Below are 23,742 nucleotides of genomic sequence, written 5' to 3' on the forward strand. Positions count from 1 at the left end.
GGCTTAATATGAGCAGGGCTGGACAAACGCTGGAGACATTTGAGAGCCTGTGAGTGTCTGTGGAATAGTTTTTCCCTCACCAGTGGATAACCTAAGCAGGCATCATGCATCTGGGATTAGGGAGCAGAGCCTCCTGGCTAGAAGACATGGGTCGTAGGCAGATCTAAAACTTGAAGGCAGTGCTTCTGTTTTAAGGAACAGACTTCTAGGTTTGTCCTCAGTTTTTTGAACAGTTGTTGTTGTTGTTCCGTCGTTCAGTTGTGTCTGACTCTTCGTGACCCCATGGACCAGAGCACGCCAGGCACGCCTATCTTTCACTGCCTCCCGCAGTTTGGCCAAACTCATGCTAGTCACTTCGAGAATACTGTCCAACCATCTCATCCTCTGTCGTCCCCTTCTCCTTGTGCCCTCCATCTTTCCCAACATCAGGGTCTTTTCTAGGGAGTCTTCTCTTCTCATGAGGTGGCCAAAGCACTGGAGCCTCAACTTCAGGATCTGTCCTTCAGAACAGTTAGTTCTGTTTATTTAGGAGGCTCAAAACATTTCACTAGAACAACTCAAAACAATCCAAAAGAATTAGAGGGCAAAGATAACAACAGTCCCTTTTCAACAGACATCATTCGTTTTCTTCATGTTGAATTATAACCTTATTTTCTTTGTTCATATAAATACAACCTGGGCAGTGTGATCCTATGCATAAAATCCGAAGTAAATACCAGATTGTGTTCAGCGTGTCTTGAAAGTGCTATGTAAGATTGCAGCTTCAAAGTACTCTACCAAATGATTTCAGTGAATATGCATGTAATGCATGCACACACACACACACATCGTGGTGACTTCAGTTTCTGTGAAGGTTCTGTGTAAGAGGATCCAGATCAAACAATTGATCCTACTCAAATAGTCCTCCTTTCAAAAAGCACATGAAATGAATGCCAATTATAAGTTTACATCTGATTAACATTTCCCTTCAGTTGTTAACCTCAAGGCAACTAATTATCATGTGCAACACATTTAAAACATTATTACACATATTACTGAAGATTGCTGTTGATGCTGCTTTGCTGTCATTAGCACAGGCATGACATATAACATAAAGAGCAAGCGCGTGACATTTTGAAATCAAAGTTAAGGGCTTGCAAGTACGTTCGCTTAAGATCATGGCCACTGGTCCCATCACCTCCTGGCAAATAGAAGGGGAAGAAATGGAGGCAGTGAGAGATTTCACTTTCTTGGGTTCCATGATCACTGCAGATGGTGACAGCAGTCACGAAATTAGAAGACGCCTGCTTCTTGGGAGAAAAGCAATGACAAACCTAGACAGCATCTTAAAAAGCAGAGACATCACCTTGCCAACAAAGGTCCGTATAGTTAAAGCTATGGTTTTCCCAGTAGTAATGTACGGAAGTGAGAGCTGGACCATCAAGAAGGCTGATCGCCGAAGAATTGATGCTTTTGAATTATGGTGCTGGAGGAGACTCTTGAGAGTCCCATGGACTGCAAGAAGATCAAACCTATCCATTCTCAAGGAAATCGGCCCTGAGTACTCACTAGAAGGACAGATCCTGAAGTTGAGGCTCCAGTACTTTGGCCACCTCATGAGAAGAGAAGACTCCCTGGAAAAGACCCTGATGTTGGGAAAGATGGAGGGCACAAGGAGAAGGGGACGACAGAGGATGAGATGGTTGGACAGTGTTCTCGAAGTGACTAGCATGAGTTTGGCCAGACTGCGGGAGGCGGTGAAGGATAGGCGTGCCTGGCGTGCTCTGGTCCATGGGGTCACGAAGAGTCGGACACGACTGAACGACTGAACAACAACAACAACAACAACGTTCGCTTTAGCTTATTTATTTGTTAGCTTAGTTTCCAATCTTCCGTCCAGTTTTCACAAAGTAGTTTGAGCCTCACAACAACCGTGAAAAGCAGGTGGGGTTTAAGAGAGGGTGACTTTCCAATCTGCCTTTGGGTGTCAAAGCTCAGCAGGAATTTCAACATGTCCATGCCTGAGCCTGACATCGTTCCTCAAGGCTAGCAGCCAATATGCAGCAGACTATATGGCACCCTCCACCAGGTGTTTGTTGGACTACAGCTCCCATTATCCTTGACCATTGGCCATGCTGGCTGGAGCTGATAAGAGTCCACAACAAGGGGCATCTTGGAATTGTAGAGTTGGTAGGGACCCCTGAGGGTCATTTAGTCCGACCCGCTGCAATGCACACTGGTTATTTCTCTTCTAGCCATTTACACACACTGGCTGCTTCTTATAACTGCTTCTCCAAACACTTCAGCGAGAACAGCAGCTACGTCATGTTAAAATCCTGAATTCTTTACAATGCTGTTCAGGAACTGCATGTGGCTTTTCTCTCATTTACCTTCTTTGCCGCCGCGGGGCTGGCTCAACAATTCACCTCAAAGAAAGCGTGCTAAAGATGTGGTTTATCACGTTTGGCAGCTCTGTTCTCTGACGCCATTTAATAGTCTTCCCACTCAAAGCCAAGTTCAGAACCAGCTCAGGCTATATTCATCTCATTTGCCTTTCTTCTAATTGTGTCCTTTAAGCTCCCTGCCCACCACTCCCACTGGTAGTTTCTTGTTTATTTATTATACAATAATAAAGTGCAAGTGTCTCTGCGTCCAGTCCCTGTGTCCGTGGGATTGCGCTACTGCGCATGTGCCCCACGGACAGCTGTTGGGACTTGGAGCGCAGAGACTTCGGGCGGCCGGGCGCAACTGTTGAAGCGGCAGGTGTGCGCAGGCACACGGCGGGTGCGCGCTTGCGTGGACTTACTTCCATTCTTGGTAACATGGTTGTAATAGTAGAGTCCTTTAAGTTCCTGGGCTCCATAATTTCTTATAACTTAAATTGGTCAAGCAACATCAATAGTATTATTAAAAAGGTACACCAGAGGCTGTATTTCCTGCGTCAACTAAGGAAATTTAAATTGTCCCAGGAAGTGTTGATTCAATTCTACAGAGGCATCATTGAAACTGTTCTCTGTAATTCTATAACAGCTTGGTACGGTACAGCCTCTAAGAGAGACAAAAAAAAGCTCCAACGAGCTGTAAGAATTGCAGAAAGGGTAATTGGTGTTAGCTTGCCTTCAATAGAGACAATTTATGCTACCCGAGTAAGGAAGAGAGCAGAGAGAATTGTAGCAGATCCTTTACATCCCGGTCATCATCTGCTTGATTTACTTCCATCTGGACGTCGCTACAGGACTTCATATACAAAATCGGCCAGGCACAAGAATAGTTTTTTTCCTTGTGCCATTAAATTGTTAAATTCGTAGTTGTATAGCTTAAGGGGAGGTAAAATATGGGTGGGGTTTCTTTACTTCTTTGTATTGTGAGAGGAACAGTGTCTGTATGTTTACATTGCAATGTAGCCGAAACAAATTCCAAGTATGTTGGAAAATGTACTTGGCCAATAATAAATTATTCCTATTCCTATTCCTATTCCTATTCCTAAGCGGCAGCGGCCATTACAAGTGGCGGCGGGCGAGTGATGTCAAGCGAGAGCTGCTCGGTTGTTAGAAAAAAAATGAGATAAGCGAGAGCCGCTCAGTCAGATCTGCGCATGTCCCCGACGTTGCTAGGGCAACAGTTTGACCACATATGTTCTAGCGCCCATTAATTTAATGGGGTTAATGTACTAGTTTATTATATCTATCTTTAACTTTTGGCTCTTGGAAAAGAGAACAGAAAACACCAACCCCCAATTTATGGTTCTTCAACGAAGTGCAATACTTCTTTCCTTGCCGATAAGTGACATATATACCACCTGCATGCTCTTTGTATGATCCAGGACTTTCCCAGTTCAAATCATGGCTCTGCCATGAATTCATTAGATTTTAAGTAAGGCACTCTCTCTTTGAGTCTCTGTCTCATTGCTCAGTATTATTGCTGCAAGCACCAGGACACAATTCCCTTTACATCTTCATTCTCTCCTTTTCACCTGTGAGGTCAAGGACTCCCTCTTCTGGACTCCTGCCACACTGCACCATGATGAACCACTCTGTGCATGCTGAGATGCATGACTTTTTACTGAGGAAGTTTTGGTGCTGATAACTTTATAATACTGCTAGTAACTTGAATGGCTTGTGGTAAGGCGATATGTGAGTTCATGTCTCTAATGCAGTGTTTTTCAACCTTTTTTGGGCAAAGGCACACTTGTTTCATGAAAAAAATCACGAGGCACACCACCATTAGAAAATGTTAAAAAATTTAACTCTGTGCCTATATTGACTATATATAAAGTAATTCTCTTGAATAGGAATCAAATAAACAATTTTTCCCACGGCACACCAGGCAACATCTCGCGGCACACTAGTGTGCCGCGGAACAGTGGTTGAAAAACACTGCTCTAATGAACCCACCTTTATTATGGCTTCAACTGTACCTGTCTACTCGACTTGCAAGTTTTCCCCTCTTGGAATGCTCTAAATGCCTTCCCACCTTTCTGGGGTTTTTTTTTTTTAATGAAAACACTCCCATTTACTCTTCCACTGATGCAGATTTATGGAACTCTTACACAAGATGGAAATGGAAATCATTCAGCCTTAACTCGCTATTCCAAAAGAGCTCTTAATTCACTCAGCTGCTAACCTCTTAGTTTCTTTGAGACTTTGTGAGCAGTTTCCTCTAGGAAGATCAGTGCACAAAGATTAGGAGCAATTATCCGTAATTTCAACCATGCTGTCATGTCTTTTTTGGGGGGGAGGGGGAGTGGAAATAACACTATTATCAATATATTAAGAAGTGTGAGAGAGCTGTCCCTACCATTAGGGAGAGTAATAGATTTTGGGTGTCACGAAAGGCAGCATACCGTTTAGTGATTTAATTAATTATTGCTGCATTTTTACTACTATAGAGAGATGCTTGTGGGATTTTCCACATCGGTTCCCAGAAAAAATGCTTAGCACCATGCACCTTGACTTGGAGAAAGGGGTGCCATTTGCTACTCCACCTGAAACGGCAAATTCTCTTTGGCCAGCCCAGACGATACCATGTACAATGGAAGTTCAGGAAAGGAGAAGACTGAATGTGCTTATTCGTGTCCCAAAGGGTGTGTGGTACTAGGAAGAATTATGCTGTATAAAGGACTGTTCTTGAAACACGGAGCAATTGTAGGCACAGAGATTTCTACTTCTCTTAGAAATAGCCATTTACAGAATGGCTTTCAACAAAAGATCCAAAACCCTTTAGGATAAAACAAACATCAAGGTGAAAAGTCCTCCTTTTTATTACTTTCACATACAATTCTTTCAACTGCATATACATAAACATAAAATCAGGCCATGAGGTTTCACTTATAACCTAGGCACACAAACCCTACTTGCAAGTACATCTCCTTGTGGAGACTTCCAGGAATGGAAGCAGGAATTTTGCTATTTGCCATATGCACACATGAAAGTTCAGATTTTAGAACTAGTTAAAAGTTACACAGGTGTTCATATTTTTTAAAAATGCAATTTGCACTGATCACTAATACTTCAATAAATGCCTGTATGTTGGTGTTGTGTATTCTCTCTCAATCATACCTTATTTTAGTATGTCGCTTTGAAAAGTAAACATTGCCGTTCTTATTTGTATCACTTACAGCTGATTGAATTGATTTGGTGTCAGTTACCCTTAAGCAAAGTCTTTTGAACGTGAATAAACAAATGCAGGGAGATCCCTTCTGCCTGCTCAAGTTTCTGTTTCTTTGCATATCGCAGATCCACAGTTCTAAAACTAAAGTGCTAAAACCAAGTGCTCAAGGCTGCTTGTTTCTACAGTGCAGTCGTGCCACTAGAGTCCATTGTCGTCTGGATTAAGGATATAAATCTATGCTTTTGTCAAGAAAGCTGTGCAGTGGAGAGGATCACGTGTAAACATGTAGGCCTATATTTCATAAATGCTCCAGTTTTCGAATGTTTTTCGGAAGCCAAACATCTGATGTGGCTTCTGCTTGAGTGCAGGAAGCTCTTGCAACCAATCGGAAGCAGCGCCTTGGTTGTCAAACATTTTGGAAGCCAAACCGGCTTCCGGAACGGATTACATTCAACAACCGAGGTTTGACTGTATTTATTTGCTTGCTGAATTTATATCCTACCTTTCCTCCAAGGAGCTCAAGGTGGCATACATGGTTCTTCCCCTTTCCATTTTATCCTCATCCCATCCTTCATAAGAAAGATTAGACGGAGAGACAGCAACATCCCCTAGATCAGTGGCTGAGTGGGGATTTGGGCCCTCATCTCCCAGATCCTAGTTTTGACACTGAAACCACTGTGTGTGGTGTTCTCTCAGATACTTCACTGGAGACAAGAGGTCAGGTTCCTTCAACATCATGTTGTTTCATTTACTTAACTCTTGGGGGGATAGTTTTGACCTGGCTTTTTTCAGCTGGAGCTCACCAGAGCTCAGCTCTGGCCCTTCTCATGTAGGTGCCATTGCCATTATAAGAGAACAAGGGAGAAGTTTGTGGTGAGCTCACCTCTTTTCTTTTCTTTTTTTTAGAAAAATAGCACTGGTCTTGTTCTGTATTAGCTGCCTCATATTTAACTCTCACCTGTAGTCTGCACCTTCTGATTTGAACCTTCCATAGAGCTTCCCTTCAAAACATAGCAAGCCTCTTAAACATTACACTAGCTTTCACACCAAGTTTGCCTTTTGCTTCTCTCCAGTTTTGTGATAATTATGACATTTGTATGCACATATAACAGCCAATTAATTAATGAGTGTATTTGGTCTTTTGGTGTTTCAATTGACTTTTTTTTCTAAACAGTGGCAGCAACAACAAAGCCTTGTTTCTATCCTTTTGCCTTTCTGTGTTAACCAACAGAGCGGGTCAAACAGTAACAGAGCACGGAGAGAAGAATCCCAAATAGCTCAGTTTCAAGAGTGTACAGCTTTACCACCATCTGCCATGTGACAGCTATCCTCTACGGCAGCTGTTCCGTCTTAGGCAGAATGTCCCTGAAACGGCTCTATAATGTCAAGTATCTAAAATACAGCTTTCCCAATCTGCAAATCCTGCTGTGGATCTCTATGCATACACCCACCAAGTCGATAGCTGGCATTGTTGGCATGGAAAATAAAGACAGGGAGGCCGTGATTCACTGCCCCTTCCTGCCCACTCCTAAACACTTGAGGGGTGAACTCAAAGCCTACACTACCCCACTATCTGTTAGTAAATGCACAAGATCCAGGAAATGGAACTATGCTCAAATACTTAAGTAATACGTCTGGCCAGATCCAGGTGCCTTATTATTGTTATTGTTTCAACATATATGGACATGGAGTTTTACAAAGGTCCCTGCCCCAAGAGATATTACAGTCCAAATATACACACAATCTAAGAGGGGAAAGAGACTGATCGCCGAAGAATTGATGCTTTTGAATTATGTTGCTGGAGGAGACTCTTGAGAGTTCCATGGACTGCAAAAAGATCAAACTTATCCATCCTTAAAGAAATTAGCCCTGAGTGCTCACTGGAAGGACAGATCCTGAAGTTGAGACTCCAGTACTTTGGCCACCTCATGAGAAGAGAAGACTCCCTGGAAAAGACCCTGATGTTGGGAAAGATGGAGGGCACAAGGAGAAGGGGACGACAGAGGATGAGATGGTTGGACAGTGTTCTCGAAGTGACTGGCATGAGTTTGGCCAAACTACGGGAGGCAGTGGAGGATAGGTGTGCCTGGCGTGCTGTGGTCCATGGGGTCACGAAGAGTCAGACACGACTGAACGACTGAACAACAACAAGAGGGAAAACAAGAAGGGAAACGAGAGCAGGGTTGATAGGAGCCAGAGCTCAACAACATCTGGAGGAACACAGGTTCCCCATTACTACAATAGTGGGGGAAACACTTTAAAAGACATAATGATGACGAGGTGGCCTTATTTTTTGAGAATTGACAAAGTGGTCTTAAATGCTGAAATGGAAACACCCCAAAGAAAATACACAAACACGAATTAGGGTCCTAAAACAACAACAGAATTGTAGGGTTGATAGGGACCCCAAGGGTCACCTTGCAATGCAGGTATCACAGCTAAAGAATTCCGTACAGGTGCCCCCCAACCTCTGCTTAAAAACCTCCAATGATGGAGAGTCCACCAGCTCTGAAGGCAATCCATTCTGCTGTAGAACAGTGTTTACCGTCATGTTTAGTCGGAATTTCCTTTCTTGTACAGTGGTACCTTGGGTTACAGACACTTCAGAACCCAAAAATAGTACCTCAGGTTAAGAACCTTGCTTCAGGATGAGAACAGAAATTGTGGGGCGGCGCAGCAGCAGCAGCGGGAGGCCCCATTAGTTAAAGTGGTACCTCAGGTTAAGAACAGTTTCAGGTTAAGAACGGATCTCCAGAATGAATTAAGCTCTTAACCCGAGTTACCACTGTAATTTGAATCCATTGGTTTGGTAGCCAGTAACTTCTGCAAATTTCCAACTGCCATTTATATTGTTTTTTTATGCATGCTCCTGGTCTGTACTATTTCTAAAGGCAAGGACCACATTTAAAAACAGATGAATTGCTAGCGGATACAAAAGATGTAGAAGGAATCAATAACATCAAGTGGAAATCCACCAAAAAAAGTATAGCTGGAATTTTTGTCAAGCATTCCCCACCCCTGTCTAAATAAGACTATTTATATTGATTCTTTAAGTTTGGAGGGTATTGAAGCAGATAGGTGGTAATTAAAAGCATAAATCTCAGCGAGCCTGTGAAGGTAATTCTCTTCTTTGCAGACAGAACTGACAAAATGATGAACACTTCAGCTCCAACATGACAGAAATATTACATGATTACAGGCTGCTGGGGCATAATGTGCAGAAAGTTCTCTTCAACAGAGGCTATTTAACAAAGCTTTTAACAAAAGTTCTTAGTTTTCCATTTGAATCAATTTAATGGTTATTAATAAAGGGTTGATCTATGTTTCTCCTGTCTCTGTGTCATTTTCAGTGATACCCTGTTTTGCATTATTATTTAAATAAACAAAATTCAAAAAGCACTGAAAATTTGAGGAGAGGAAACTGTTGCATTTTGGAATATTGTAAGGAAAGATTTGCGTTAGTTTCACTTGGTGGGTGGTTCTATCTATCTATCTATCTATCTATCATCTTCAGAATGCAATTCAAAGCAGGTCCTGCCTTGGTAACAACATTCAGTCCTACTTCTCCTTAGTAAGCTTAATAGGGCCTTCTTGGTAGTGGCACCCACCCTGTGGAATGTCCTTCCATCAGATGTCAAGGAAATAAACAACTATCTGACTTTTAGAAGACACCTGAAGGCAGCCCTTTTTAGGGACGTTTTTAATGTTTAATGTTTTATTGTGCTTTTAATATTCTGTTGGGAGCCTCCCAGGGTGGCTGGGGGAACCCAGCTGGATGGGCGGGGTATAAGTAATAAATTGTTGTTGTTGTTGTATTTAAATGCAGAAAAATGTGGGCCAGGCAACCATATTAACTTGCTCCTGGAGGTAATCAAGAGAATGACATGTACATAAACAAACTAGCAGCTTTGTTAGTTCCAAAAACAGAGTTTTGCACTGTTAAAATTATAGTAGTCATGTGAGACGGACTCATGATATTCACAGTTTGTTTCTGTTCATGGACCACTATTGCTGGATTGATCTGAATATGTTTGGGACACTGGCGTGTAAGATTTATGAAACGGAGACAAAGTTTCAGTCTCTTTTTTATATTTTCAAAGTTAGCTTTGGCAAGAGTGAAATACTCTCCCATTCCATGGCTTTCAGTAATGTGTGGTCTTTAGAAGTAAATAGAAGTGCTATTATAATGCGAAAGAATGATTGATTCACACATACAACTGTAATAAAACACTTGAGGAAGCTTGCGATTTTTAAATTTATTTTTAACACTGTTTGATATTTAGTGCTCACAGTGTTGGGGGTTTCAGTAAGCAATCTCTAAGCTTTGTGTAGACTACAGGTATCATATACTAAAGGTTAACAAGATTTCAAAAAGCCCTGCTATTATCCTTGGAATTGTTACTTTTTCATTCGTTTTACTTTTTCATGCATTTGATTGTTACTTTTTCATTTCCATTTCTGGAACTGTGAGGAATTTCATACACTATGTGTAGAATGCACACCTAGAGCTGGTCGTGCTTTTAGTTGATATGGACTAATCTGTTAACAAGTTTGTTTTCGAGGATTTGGCCTCAGAGTAGTGAATTCGACTCAGTTTTTTCCCCCCATCCCCATGACTATATATTCCGATTAACTGCACATGCTCCATATGTTTAGCCTTAATGTGAATGTATACATTTTTAGCAGCTTCTAATGATGAGAAGTTTCTCTGAGCAATTAGTCTTTATTTATATAATTAACTCAAAGAACCAGTATATCACAAACACAGCATAAAGAATGACAGACAGCATAATCCTTTGTCACAAACATAAAATCAAAGGCAGTACTTCATTCTTAATATTATCCTTTGGTGTTGTTCTGTTCCAGGATTGAATGAAAGTGTTCCACTGCTCATCTGACTGGATTTCTCCTAGCCATAGTGATTAAAAATAAGTTACCATATTTTTTCCGTCTAGAAGATGCCCCCATGCATAAGACACCCCCCCCTATTTGGGGGGACTCAGATTTAAGAAAATGGGGGGCGGGGAGTCACTATCCATGTATAAGACGACGCCCCATAACTTTTGACATTATTTTTAAGGGGGGAAACCTAGTCTTATACATGGAAAAATACGGTAATTCGCTTATCAGTGTAATATTCCTGAGTGGTTGCTATAACGCTGCAATTTAAAAGACATTACCAATACTTTGGAAGTATTGTAATGATTTTTAGAAAAACTGGAAAAGGAACTCTACCTTATTTATTAGATCAGTTTAACATTTCCTAATAGGTACTTTATATGCTATTTCAGATAAGCCTCAAATGAGCCCAAATCCAGCGAGAAATTTACTGGAGATCTGTTAATGGAGATCAATTGGTGTGCTACTGGATTAATGTTCTCCAGCTCTGGCTCTCTCTTTTTTTGCAAATTGGTAGTCAATCTATATGCCTGTATTACATATTTGTACTTTCTGTTTCATAGCTATCCATCCTCACTAATCACTTGCAGCAATGGCTCCATCACTGGATTTTGTAATCTGTGGGTTGTCTCTTTAACATTATTTCTCTAGTTCTAAGTAAAGTTGTGAAGCTAGGAGAATTTCATTTCTCCATACAGAACATCTTCAAAAGAAATAGCTGCTGTTCATTAAGACCAAATCTAAAATATTTACACATATGAGAATAGACTGCTTCCCCCAAATTATAATGCTTTCATGCCTCGTTCCCCACCCCCAAACCCCGCCACCTCATCCAGAAGTTTTGAGTGCATCTAAAAGGCCAGATTAATCAAAGGAATAACAGGCATATATTTTATGCAGCTTATATTTGAAGAGCAGTGGGTGGCAACTGGCTAATTTTCATGCCATTACCCAACCTAGTTACAACTAAGGAACCAAGCACCAGGCTCCATACATATAATTTTTTATAATTATGATTCTATATTTTAAATGAGTGGGAATAAAAGTCCAACTTAGTGCAATGTATCATTATGAAGCAGGCTGTCTCTAACAGTCAAGTGAGACACACAGCTTATTTAGACGGGTATGACAAAAGGCAGTGCTGGTGGTGTTTACAGCCCTGGTTAAACTAAAATGCTGCCCATTCCCATGTGTTGTTGTGATTATTATTATTATTATTATTATTATTATTATTATTATTATTATTTTATTTATATGCCTCCCATCTGACTGGGTTGCCCAACAAAATATTAAAAACACAATAAATCATAAGGCATTAGAAACTTCCCTGAATAGGGCTACCTTCAGATGTCTTCTAAAAGTCAAATAGTTGTTTATCTGTTTGACATCCGATGGGAAGGCATTCCACAGGGTGGATGCCGCTACCAAGAAGGCCTTCTGCCTGGTTCCCTGTAACTTCACTTCTCACAGTGAGGGAACCACCAGAAGGCCCTCGGAGCTGGACCTCAGTGTCTGGGCTGGACAACGGGGCTACAGTTGCTCCTTCAGGTAGACAGGACTGAGGCTGTTTAGGGCTTTAAAGGTCAACACCAACACATTGAATTGTGCTCGGAAACGTACTGGGAGCCAGTGTAGATCAATATAACAGCAGCGCCTTAAACACGCAAGAGTTAACCAGGATGACAGTTCTCTTATTTTCATTTTTTAAAAATGTCGTGTTACTTCTCTGTTTCCTTTCCTTCACAACTATGACTTTGCCCTCAGGCAGCTGGTAGAGATGGGGGGGGGGGGAAATGCTCTCAATCCTGTCCCTTGGAACGGAGGGAATATCAAAACTGCCAAGGAGCTGCTAACCTGCTTCTGTACCTGCCTCCTCCAGAAGTGAAGATGGCAGCTCACCTGCTCTCCGCAAGGCACTTTTGTAGCTGAGGCAGGCACCTCGGGGATTGTGGCGCCTCAGGTCGTTTCCTAGTTTGGTTCTACAATGTTTCTGTTGAGCCATATAAAGCTAATATTTCACTGTAGTTATCAATGCAGTAAGAAACTAGGAAGCAGTCCTATACTAAGCTAAGCCTGTTGGTCCAACCTGCTGGCTTTTGTCTATTATTTATTTATTCATTAAATTTGTATACAGTGGAACCTTGGTTTTTGAGCGTCTTAGAAGCTGAACGATTCGGAAGCCGAACGCCGAAAACCCGGAAGTGAAAACTTCCGTTTTCGAATGTGCCTCAGAAGTTGAACGGCTTCTGGAGAAGAGAAGAAGAGTTTGGATTTGATATCCCGCTTTATCACTACCCGAAGGAGTCTCAAAGCGGCTAACATTCTCCTTTCCCTTCCTCCCTCACAACAAACACTCTGTGAGGTGAGTGGGGCTGAGAGACTTCAGAGAAGTGTGACTAGCCCAAGGTCACCCAGCAGCTGCATGTGGAGGAGTGGAGACGTGAACCCGGCTCCCCAGATTACAAGTCTACCGCTCTTAACCACTACACCACGCTGGCACATTTCTCTGTTTTCTCAATGGGATTTGCCGGATGCCCATTGCACCTCAGGTTACCAAATGTTTCAGAAGTCAAACAGTCTTCCAGAATGGATTACGTTCGACACCCGAGGTACCATTGTACCACCCTTCTTTTGTAGATCTCAGGGTGGCTCATAGCAGGTCTATGCTAGGGGTTCCCAAACTGTGGTCCTTGAACACATGTGTTTCATTCAAGTGGTCCATGGCATGTCCATGTTAAAGATTCATACCCAATCCACAAACAAATCAGATAGAGAGATATCTGGTGTGTGGGCTTTGTACATGCAGAAAAGAAAAAGAATCCTATATCAAGCAGATTACAGAGTTCCTGAATACATTCAAGTGGTAAGACATTACAGACCACATGTTACGGAGGAGCAGTAACTAAAAAAAAATCAGGCAAAGGATCCCATGTTGGGCAGGCATCTGAAAGCAGTGCGGGGTTGGATGGGGGCCAATAAACTGAAGATGAATTCTGGTAAGGTGCAAGCACTGTGGATAGGCAGTTCCTGTGTGGACAACCTGTTCTGTCAGAGGTTGAATTCCCCTGAAGGAGCACGACTGTAGTCTTGGGAGCACTCCTGGATTCCATTTTGCCTCTGGCATACCAAGATCTTTCTGTGGCTAGAAATGCTGAGGCCCCGCACTGGCCAGCTACAGCCTTCTTTGGAATGGGATAGTCTGGTCTCAGTTGTTCATGCTGGATTACTGCAATGCACTCTGTGTGAGCCTGTCCTTGAAGATAACACAAAAGCTGCAGCTAAACGACTAAACAACAACACAACAACAATTGCAGCTGCTAGGTTGAGTGTGCAGCCCACTTGTTGCAGGAAAGCCTGCCCTATCTGACGAGTGAACAAAGAATCACATGAAAAAGGGAGTCCAAAGTTTATTTCTGCGCAGAAGTTTGATCCAGTGGGATTGCTCCACAAAGACTGGGCCCAGAACATTGGAGCACACGCCTTTTCATATACTTTATATACATTCCAATACATTTCAAATCCTCCATCCAATCAGAACGCTTAGTTCCCCTCTCCCCGTTTCCTTATAAGGCACATAAGTACAGACAATGCTGCCTCTCTGTGATTGGTCTGATTCTACCACAGTGTTGAGCATGCATACTGTTTCCTTATGTATGTGTTTCCTTGTGATTGGTTAGAGTTTGCCACAAAGCTGAGCATGCTCAGAATGCCAAAACCTTATTTGGTGTGTGTGATTCCCTATAATGCATTACATCACAATGGTACCATGTGCCACAGGCCCTGAAAGTTCTGCACTGACTGCCAGTGAGCTGCTGAACCCAGTTCAAGCAGTTAGTGCTGGTGCAGAAAACTCTATAAACAGTTTGCTTAAGTATCTAAAAGACGACCTCATCCAGTAACAACAATCTAAGACCCCGGAATCAGCAGGAGAGGCTCTGTTGGTACTGCTGCCATGTGGTGCTGCCCAGTTAAATTTGACCCTATTGTGGAGTGCCCTCTCAGGTGAGGTACATTTGTCTCATTCTTTATTAAGATGGGAGGAGGGATCTAAAGGCATACCTGATGGCTGAAATATACTGTTTCTGGGAACCTTGAAACTGCTAGCTGTGAGGTTATTAGACTGTTTTTAAATGTTTCTAGATATTCTTAAATGTTTTTAAATGTTCTGTTTTTATTTTTTTATCGTATTATTTTGCTTTGGTGTTTGTTGCCCTGGGCCACTTTGGGATGAAGGAAGAGATGGAAAATAAATACCGGTAAATGATCTTGTTTTGCAGCCATCCTTAACTATGGTTTAAGTATTCCAACAACAGTTTGTCCTTATGTCTGCATAGGGAGATTATGTTTTGGTTTCTTCAGTACACACAAAAACCAGCAAACTAAAATTGTGTCCTACAATACAAACACATTCAAATCAAACAATATACAAGGTGGGTCATGAAATGAAAAAAAAAAAGTGGGTCAAATTATTTTTCATTACATCTGCTCCTCTTTTCATAATCACAGTGTTGTTGTGCCTGTTGCCATTGTATCTGGCAGGGCAGCTGTGCTGGCTGGTGACAGAAAAGCAAACAAGAATATTGCCTGAAATATAATATGGCTCTAGTTCTGCTGTTATGCAGGATAATCCTTGAGTGCAATGAGAATACTGCTGAATTACATCACTACACAAAGTAATGAGTTGCCTTACGCTTATTCTCTTACCATCTGGCTCCTTCATTGATGCAAGCCAGTAAGGGGAAAGGGTATATAATTTTGTCAAGATCAGGTAACAGAAAGCTACAATTAAAGTTCACAGCACTTCATGCATCCATATTAAAATGTTAAAAGAATTCCCAAACTTCTATTACAAATCATGTAATTTTAACAATCCAGAGCTAAGGAAGAAATCTGTACATAAAGAGAATTCAAAGTAATGTCTTGTGCCTGCCTCGAGCCATTAAAAGCATCTGAAAATACGTTCTCAGAAGGTTCTCAGCAGTGAGTTTCCTTATGCTCCTTTCATATAATCCCTAATTCAAATTGCTAAGTAGGAAATAACTGAGAGCAAAACACTGAAATTTTATTTGCTGTTCATTTCTTAGTATACTGTACTTTTGTTTTGCTTCTCTCTTGTTAAATTTGCAAATCAAAAAATGGTTTTTAAAAATTATCCCAAAAAATATAATTACATTCATATGGACTATTTCAGGGGTTCCCAGATTGTGGCCTGTGAGCGTCATTGAAGTGCCTGTGGATCAGTGGTTGAAGGGAGAAGATGGTGCATCCATCTCTTTAAATATGTATATTAAATTTTAATTACATTTTAGTGTGCCTTTAATTTCTTATATTGTGTTTTATTGTATTCTATAGAATTCAGTTTGTAATGCAACAAAATAAAATATCTATGAAATTAGAAAGCAATTAAAATATAATTAAAATCATGCAGCATTTAGCACAGTGCATTACACTTCCTCAACAGACGGATGATGTTGTAGCCCACCAAGACCCTCGGCAATTTTTAAGTGGTCTATGGGAGGGGACGTTTGGGAAACACTGAACGATCTTCCTTTTTCTTGAGTTTCCTGCTTAGACAAAACATCACATTAAAATATATGTTCTAGAGGTAGAATGTGGGGTTTCAAGGTAGATGACTGCTTGTACAACGCTCAGAAACAACCATCAATACAGTTGAACACTGAAACACTGAATATGGGCCCTGTTTTTGCATCAATACTTCTGTTGAACCTGCTGAATTAGGACAAATGTTCTCCTAAGTTGCTGAATCATCACAATGCCTTTGTGTCGTCGTCCCACAGTATGGCACAACCTTATGGATTTCATTTTGTAGGTAGGTTCAGCCCAAACATTACGCAGAGTGAGGCAGATGTGGCTGGGAGGGGAGGGGGAGTTTGCAGGGATTGGTGACAAGTTGTGTGCCCCACAGCCTAACTGTGCCATTAAAGATAGCTTACTTTCCTCAGGTGTGGTGGAGGACATTGTCCCGTCATCAGTGTTTAAGTACGAATCAGCTGCAAGGCCAGTTGGCTTTAGTACATGGAATGGGAAGGTGTAATGTTTTCACCTCGGGAAACAAAATGTCTTGGTCTAGCCCTGTTTGCAGGTGCCACCTGTAGAAAGTCCCATCAAAAAGTTGTGAGGTGGTATATCTCCAGGTACTGTAAATTTAGAAAATAGCAGACCCAAAGCTTTGTGTTTTTTATATTGTGATTTTATGTTGTGAACCGCCCTGAGATCTACAGGTATAGGGCAGTATAATAATAATAATAATAATAATAATAATAATAATATAGATGCTTACAAAGAAAACAAAAGGCTAGTGAATTTAAAATAGTACACACACCAAACTGCTGCTCAGTTCTACTTCCCATAATGCTCTTGAGCCCTAGTACAAATTTTGGAGTGGACTCCTACATTGAGGCGGGTTGGACTAGATGATGCTCAAGGTTCCTTCCAGTGCTACAATTTTATGATTATATAATCCTATAGTTGCTCAGGCTACTTTGAGATAATGGTTACCTTTGGGGAACTGAAGCCATCGTAGGTAAAAAGCAGTGCTTTGTTGGTTGCGTTGCAATATATTTTCCAATGAAAATCAGTCTATACGACAGTAGTTGGAGTTAGTTCTGCATGCCCCAGTACATTTGAAAACCTGCGTATAGCCTTTTAAAAATATGAATGAGATATTTGTTGCAGAAAACACAACATGTAAAAAAATATTCTGTTAACCCATCATTGAATTAATGCCATCTTCACTCGTAGTGGGTATTTCAGATTTAAAAGATTTTGTTCATGTGTTGTTGTTGTTTTTCTTTCCATTGAAGTATCTCACTTGGGTGTTCATTGGTTAAGTGTTTGATATATTTCATAACTGAGTTTATAACTAGTTTAATATATGTCTGGGCTTTGTTTGTTTTCAACAGGTTTCATGTACAGTAGATGAGGAATGAAGTGAATCAAAGCCAGTAGTAGGTTATCACTGATATTGCAGGCATCCCCATTGCCAATATCAGCCTTTCTCTTCAGTACGCCTCTGTCTATCATGTCGTAGTCTTTTGTTTTTTGCCTTGGGCCTTTTCAGCAGCGCAAGCTATGCAGTAAACATAGTTACAGTCCAAAAAATTAAAGGGACACTATCTATTTGAAAGTTGCGTAGCCATTTGAAAGCTTAACAAACAGTCATGGTAATTGAAAGGTCAGTTGACCCCAGAAAACATCTGCTTCCCAATTTCCATGGGCCTTGTCTTCACATGGTGCTTCAGCCCTTGGAAACTAGGTCATGTAAACCATGTGCAAGTCAACCCAAGCTTCTTGGAGACATGGCAGAATAAATAAGTATGTGTAAATAAATTAAAAATACTTAGGTAATGAGAACAGCAGCTGAGATGGTTGCTCAAGCTCTCCCAACCCTTCCCCTATCTGCTTCCTCACAAGTAATGAGTGAACCAAGAGAAACAGCATTTTTTTTGAATATGAGAGATCCCCGACTCTTTGACAAAGAAGCTGGAGAAAACAGGAGAGAGAAAAGAAATGGGGGAGAGCACCGAATCCTAATCACTAGACCACCAGGCATTTGGATCATTTTCCTACAAAAGAATTGATAATATCAATATTTAATGGTTTCATCAGGGTATGTTCCAGATATTTTAAATAAAATCACCTTTTTCAAGAAAGAAAGAAAGAAAGAAAGAAAGAAAGAAAGAAAGAAAGAAAGAAAGAAAGATGGTTATATTTCCTTCTATCCTCCCAGGTAAATTTAGCTTCTAGAGATGAAATAGCTTCAGAGCAGGCCCCACCTGTTGACACAGTTTTCATATATAGCAAGTGGAAGGACACACTGGATGTCTTAAGCTCAACAATTGTTTATTTAAACATACAGAACACAACGTAACTGAATAATGTACAGGTTACTGATTGTCTTCTTGACTAGAACTGCCTAGGACTTTTAATAACTTAGTGCAAGGGTGGGGAAACTCTGACCCACTGACCAGAGTTGGCCCACCAGGGGTTCAAATTTGGTCTCTTCGGCTATTTTCTCCAAACCACCCCTCCAACATCATATATGATGATAGATTGTCTAGCATCATACATGATGAAAGACGGTACAGCTGAAGCCTTCTAGGTCACCTGCACAGATCGCTTTAGCTATGTGGGATGTGGGATGCTTTGAAGTTCCAATCAGAGCCCCTAATCACCTGACACCAAGTGATTGACAGGTGGGCAGCCCCACCCACTTCTCCAATCTAGCTCACGAGGCTGGATCCTGAAAAGGACCTGGCCTACAGCCCCCAAAATGGTTCCCTGCCTCTGACTTAGTGGACCTAACATCTCCCTCAGGCTTTGCATCCAAAAGTTAAAGCATTATCTCCTATTCCTCTCACATCCTAGTCCGAGCCATTCTGGGCTTCATCTTAAAGAAGCAGTATAAATATTCTGTACATAGAGCACATGGTTTCTTTTTCTGTAGCTTCTAGAAAACTAAAAGCAGCTCCAAAATAGGTAGCGATGCTCAGAAATGCAACGTGAGGGAAAAAGAAAAGACATTGTACAGTTTACTTCAAATACATTCCTGCCTAAAGAAAAATAAATATTTTAAAAATAAAATTGTAAAGGATGGTGATGGTGCAAAACCTCCATCAACCTTTTTAATAACAACCCACCATACAACAACTTGTTGATATTTAATAAAAGCATTTATATCAAACAAAATGACCAATTCAAAAGGTGAATTGTTGTTTTTAATTGGTTTAACTTTAAATGGAGTAGTGTCTCTTTAAGTACTGTACATGTAAAAGTAGTGATTATTCAATTAACAGTACAATCCTAAGCTTACTTACTTGGAAATATATCCTGTTGAACTCAGCGGGACTTACTTCAAAGTAAACATGTTTAAGATTGGGCTGTCAATTAATCAGATTCACTCTTTGTGTGGTGCCTAATAATAATAAAAAGGATGTATACTTTTGCAAGAAGTCATCCTTGGCATCTCTGCTATAAATATTGTAGCCAATATTTTAACAATTTATCCTAAGTTTCTGGATATCCACCTACCCATGCTAACTCTTTTCTTTTCTTTTCTTTTTTAAAAAAGTTTCTGCACAGTCCCCTACCAAAAAAAAAAAATACAATATAGAAATACAGTATGTTTTATTCCTTTTCCAGGTGGAAAAGTTGGTGTTTTGCATCACATGCACCTTAAGCCTATCTGCTGGGTCTTAATGGCTGTTTTTCCTAGTGCGAATCCATGAGGGCTGTGTTGCTGAACACAGATGTACTTGTGTGTTTTCCCTTCCGTTCCATCTGTTCCTACCCATCACTTGCACCCAAGTGACAAGGCTTTGTTATTACACAATGTCCCTAGGTGACTGTTCAGTGGCACCTAGTTTCACTGAGACTAATACAGTTGTCCTTCCTATAGCAACAAAGATTTAACAACACCCAGAGGGTTTGAAACCCAGCAGAGGTGTTGAGAAAAGTTTGTGCACTTGGTTTTATGGCTTGCTTTCACTTTTAACACAATGAGCAAAAGTGCAACCTTCCTAATCCATGTCGGCCACGGTATTCTTAACAGTACCATCTGCATGATACAAGAAATGTCTCTTGCATTGTATTTCTATATGTGAGATGCCAGGTTGTAGCCCTATCTCTGTGCCCATTATGAAAAGCATGATTTCTTGTTCGCCCCCACCTCTAAACATGTCAGGTGGGAGCATTTTGTTGTTGCTGCTGTTAAAATGAGTGGGGTTTATTCCCAATCAATGTGCCTATGGATGGGGGTGTCCTGTGTGTTAGTTTTTATTGCACTTGTAATATTAACTTAAATAGTTAATATGTACACTTCAATAATGGCACAGGCATGTCCATGTTCTGTTATTTAAGCTAGGTAAACATTGGGTTTAAATATGTATCAGGAAATGTTTCTAGCTCTCTGACCTCAGTCAAAAATATTTCAGGAACGAATTTGTTATGATAATGCTGTAGTCAATGGATAATTTTCCTATCATATTGACAATGGCTAGGTCATTTAATACTGAAAGTATCTGGTTTCCCCACCAACCCTTTAATGCCATTACAGATTTTGCTTTGTTTCTTAAGAAATGCAATAAGCAAACCCAGTTGACTCTACTGTGCACCTCTGGAAAACAAAATGCACAAAAGCAACCTTATAAAGTTAGCAGCTGGAATCCGATGCACGTCTTCTATACATGTGGAAGTAAGCCACATTGCACATTATGTTCAGTTTGGCTTACCACCATGTAAGCGGGCATTGGATTGAAGCTGATTACAATTGTTCAAAGATTGTAACACACACCCAGTAAATATATACAACAGCCATCCCTCTAAAGTGGTCTGGTCTTCAAAATAATAATAACACCTGTGAGAGGTTGAGTTATGGCATAGTATGGTGCAATCCCATACATGCCTGCTTAGAAGTAAATCACATTGAGTTCAATGAGATTTACTCCCAGGTAAGTGTCCATTGGATTGTATAATTTTGCCAGCAATTATGCCTTTTCCCTTAGTATAATGAAAGAACCATACCTTTTAAATTTGAGTTTTATATGCTCCAAAATCTATAGCATTGCTATATTTTGAGGAAATAAGGGGTTGGATTGATAATCCAACTAAGTTGTACCCAGAGCAAACCCACTTAATGGATCTACTCTGAGTATGACTAATAATCCAATTATTTTATGTCTTTAAGACTATAGCAATATTTCCCCCATTAATAGCAAGATTTCCCACATTAATTGCCTGATTAAATAATGAAGTAGTGCTCCCTGGAATGAAGGCTTGTGTGGGGAAACGAATCTGTTTCTAACGTTAAAACAAATGGGGGAGTTCAGTGTGTGTTCATCAGCACTCTCATGCCCATGAGAAATTGATGAATCACATGGTCTGTCTTAATAAACCCCAACACACCTGCTGGCATTGTAGTGATGTAACTATTTGTAGCCTTATGTTGGTACAGGCCTACAACAGCTTGCCAGCTCCCAAAATGAATGGAATCTACCAACCATATAAGGTGGCTCAATGGAGGTTCCATAAAACCTCCTGTTGTTGTTTTTCTGCAAGCCCGGGAGTGCAGAAACTTAGGAAGGAAAGGTGAGTTCCATGCACATAGAAGGACATAACATGTGGCTGGCTAAGTGCGTTCACATTGATAGGCCTGCAAGCTGTAGCCCATCTAGGGTACACAGAAGATTAAGACCACCATGCATTATATGCACTTAGGTGCCCTGATTTCTGTAGACTTTGGTACTTCTCTCTGTTTAGGACTGCAGTCTTAGGAATCAGACTGATATGCATTTTCTAAATTGGATATATTTACCTCTAAGCAACAGCTTAAGACTTCAGATAGAATTCTACTAAGAGATTAGTAAAGAGGATGGTCCTCTTGTTGTATGCCATAAAAATTATATATGTTCTGCATTTTTTTTTAAAAAAATCTCTGTTAATATTTATCTCCTGAATACATAAAAAAGTGAGATCAATAATATAAAGTGCTACGAAAACTTGTCAGGCAAAGAAATGTGGTGCCTATTATTGAAAGTTGTATAACTTTTTATCTCTCTCTCTCTCTACATTGTCATCCATCAAGTGATATGAAGTGCATAGTGTGAGCCTGATTTGTTCTCCTTTGTAGAGCCAGGCCGAGGCCCACTACAAAGGAAGTAAACATGCCAAGAAGGTCAAAGCACTAGAAGCAACGAAAAATAGACCCAAAGCTGGTGCTTCCAAGGACAGCGCAAAGGCTAATGCGAACTGCTCTGCTACACCAGTCCCAGCCAGCATCTCTGACAAATCAGGTCAATTTTCATTCTATACATTCTTTGCTTCTCCTTCTCCTTTTGCGTGAGATTCTGACTGCATGCTTCCTATCCATTATGGTGTCGATAAATACTTTGTGATGAGAAGAACAAAACCAATGGGCAGCATTTAGCTGTGGAGTTACATTAGCATGGCAACCTTTAGAATGATCTCCAATGTCCACACATGCTTGTCGCGTGTCCCCTAAATCTATTCTGGGGGTTCCTTCAACCTCCCTGGAGCACTTTTAGAGAGCACGTGAGGGTCATTACACTAGTGTAACTGTTCAGCTGGATACAGCCCCTGTTTTCTTCAAACCACACAGGTGGAGTATAAGATTCAGTATACGTTTTGCATTTTAATCCAAGTCTCCGATTGCAAAAACGAAAAGCAAAACCAGACCACTTCCCCCCTCCCCCGGCATATTTCACCCTCCTGTGTTAAAGTCGCAGAGTTCTACTAAGACCATATGATTATCATGATCAGAACCATCCATTCTTAGTGCTGCCACCAAGGATTCCGTGTGTATTTCAATATGACAAGAAATACCATTACAAACCTGTCTTTTCTGAAAATGGAAACAGATCAGTTAAAACAGCGGGTCACATTCACTTGTACAGTTTGACCGGCATATCCATTGTCCAGCTGAACGCAGCCATTTAGGTTGTGAATGAGGACAAGCAAAGAAGAAATTGCCCAGTAGAGATGTGACAACATAGCAGCTTCCCTGTCTTCATTAAGACCCACCATCAAAATGGTGGGTTTCAACTGAGTGCAGGAGGTGAGATGGTGTGACAGTCCTGCCTTTTGGGTATGAACAAGGGAGTGAACAGTTTGCTTCCCAGTGGATCAAACAAATCCTGCTTTGCTGTCTATGAGCTCCATGCTCTGAGCTTGTTAACACTGTCAGTTATATTGAGATGGAGATGATAACCTTAGTCACTTGTGTTTGTAAGAGAAAATCATTTTTATCAAAAGTGATGTGAAGTGGAGAAATAGAGCCGTCGGATAGCTTCCTGACTGTCTTGTTTTCATCCTGGGATAAGTTATCCTTTCAAATGTAGCATAGCCAACAGGTATGCAAAGATGGATGGAATCCAGACTTCATCCCAGAGATGAAGTTATCTACATTTGTAGTGAATTATCTACGGTAACAACTTGCAGAGAGTCATCTAGCTTCCTGGAGGTAAATGCCAGCTCTTTGATACGGTAACCAGAAGAAGAAAAATACATGCTGGTTGTGATCTAAAGATATGAACACTCAACAGTGAGCTGCTCATGGCACTGCTGTGAGCAATTAAAACTTCATCTGCTTGCTAACCAGTTGATGGCCAGTGTTGTGAAAATTGAGCACCCCCTTGCTCCACAGCTGCCAAATAGGTGATTCATTGCTGAGAGGGCTGCTAATTTCAACTGATGCTTAAACACACACACACACACACA

The 23,742-nt window shown here is 40.8% G+C and overlaps 1 protein-coding gene across 8 annotated transcripts in view; it reads left to right on the top strand.

Annotated features, from left to right (window-relative positions):
- Positions 1–23,742, top strand: part of ZNF385B (zinc finger protein 385B) — a 155,615-nt gene that overhangs the window by 113,191 nt on the left and 18,682 nt on the right. For all 8 annotated transcript variants that reach the window (XM_033167138.1, XM_033167149.1, XM_033167158.1 and 5 more), the window contains one exon: positions 22,136–22,298. In XM_033167138.1, coding sequence (XP_033023029.1) covers positions 22,136–22,298 — 163 coding nt within the window. The remainder of the gene's footprint in view (positions 1–22,135; positions 22,299–23,742) is intronic.

Source organism: Lacerta agilis, chromosome 1 (assembly GCF_009819535.1).
Source record: "Lacerta agilis isolate rLacAgi1 chromosome 1, rLacAgi1.pri, whole genome shotgun sequence".
Lineage (NCBI taxonomy): Eukaryota > Metazoa > Chordata > Lepidosauria > Squamata > Lacertidae > Lacerta > Lacerta agilis.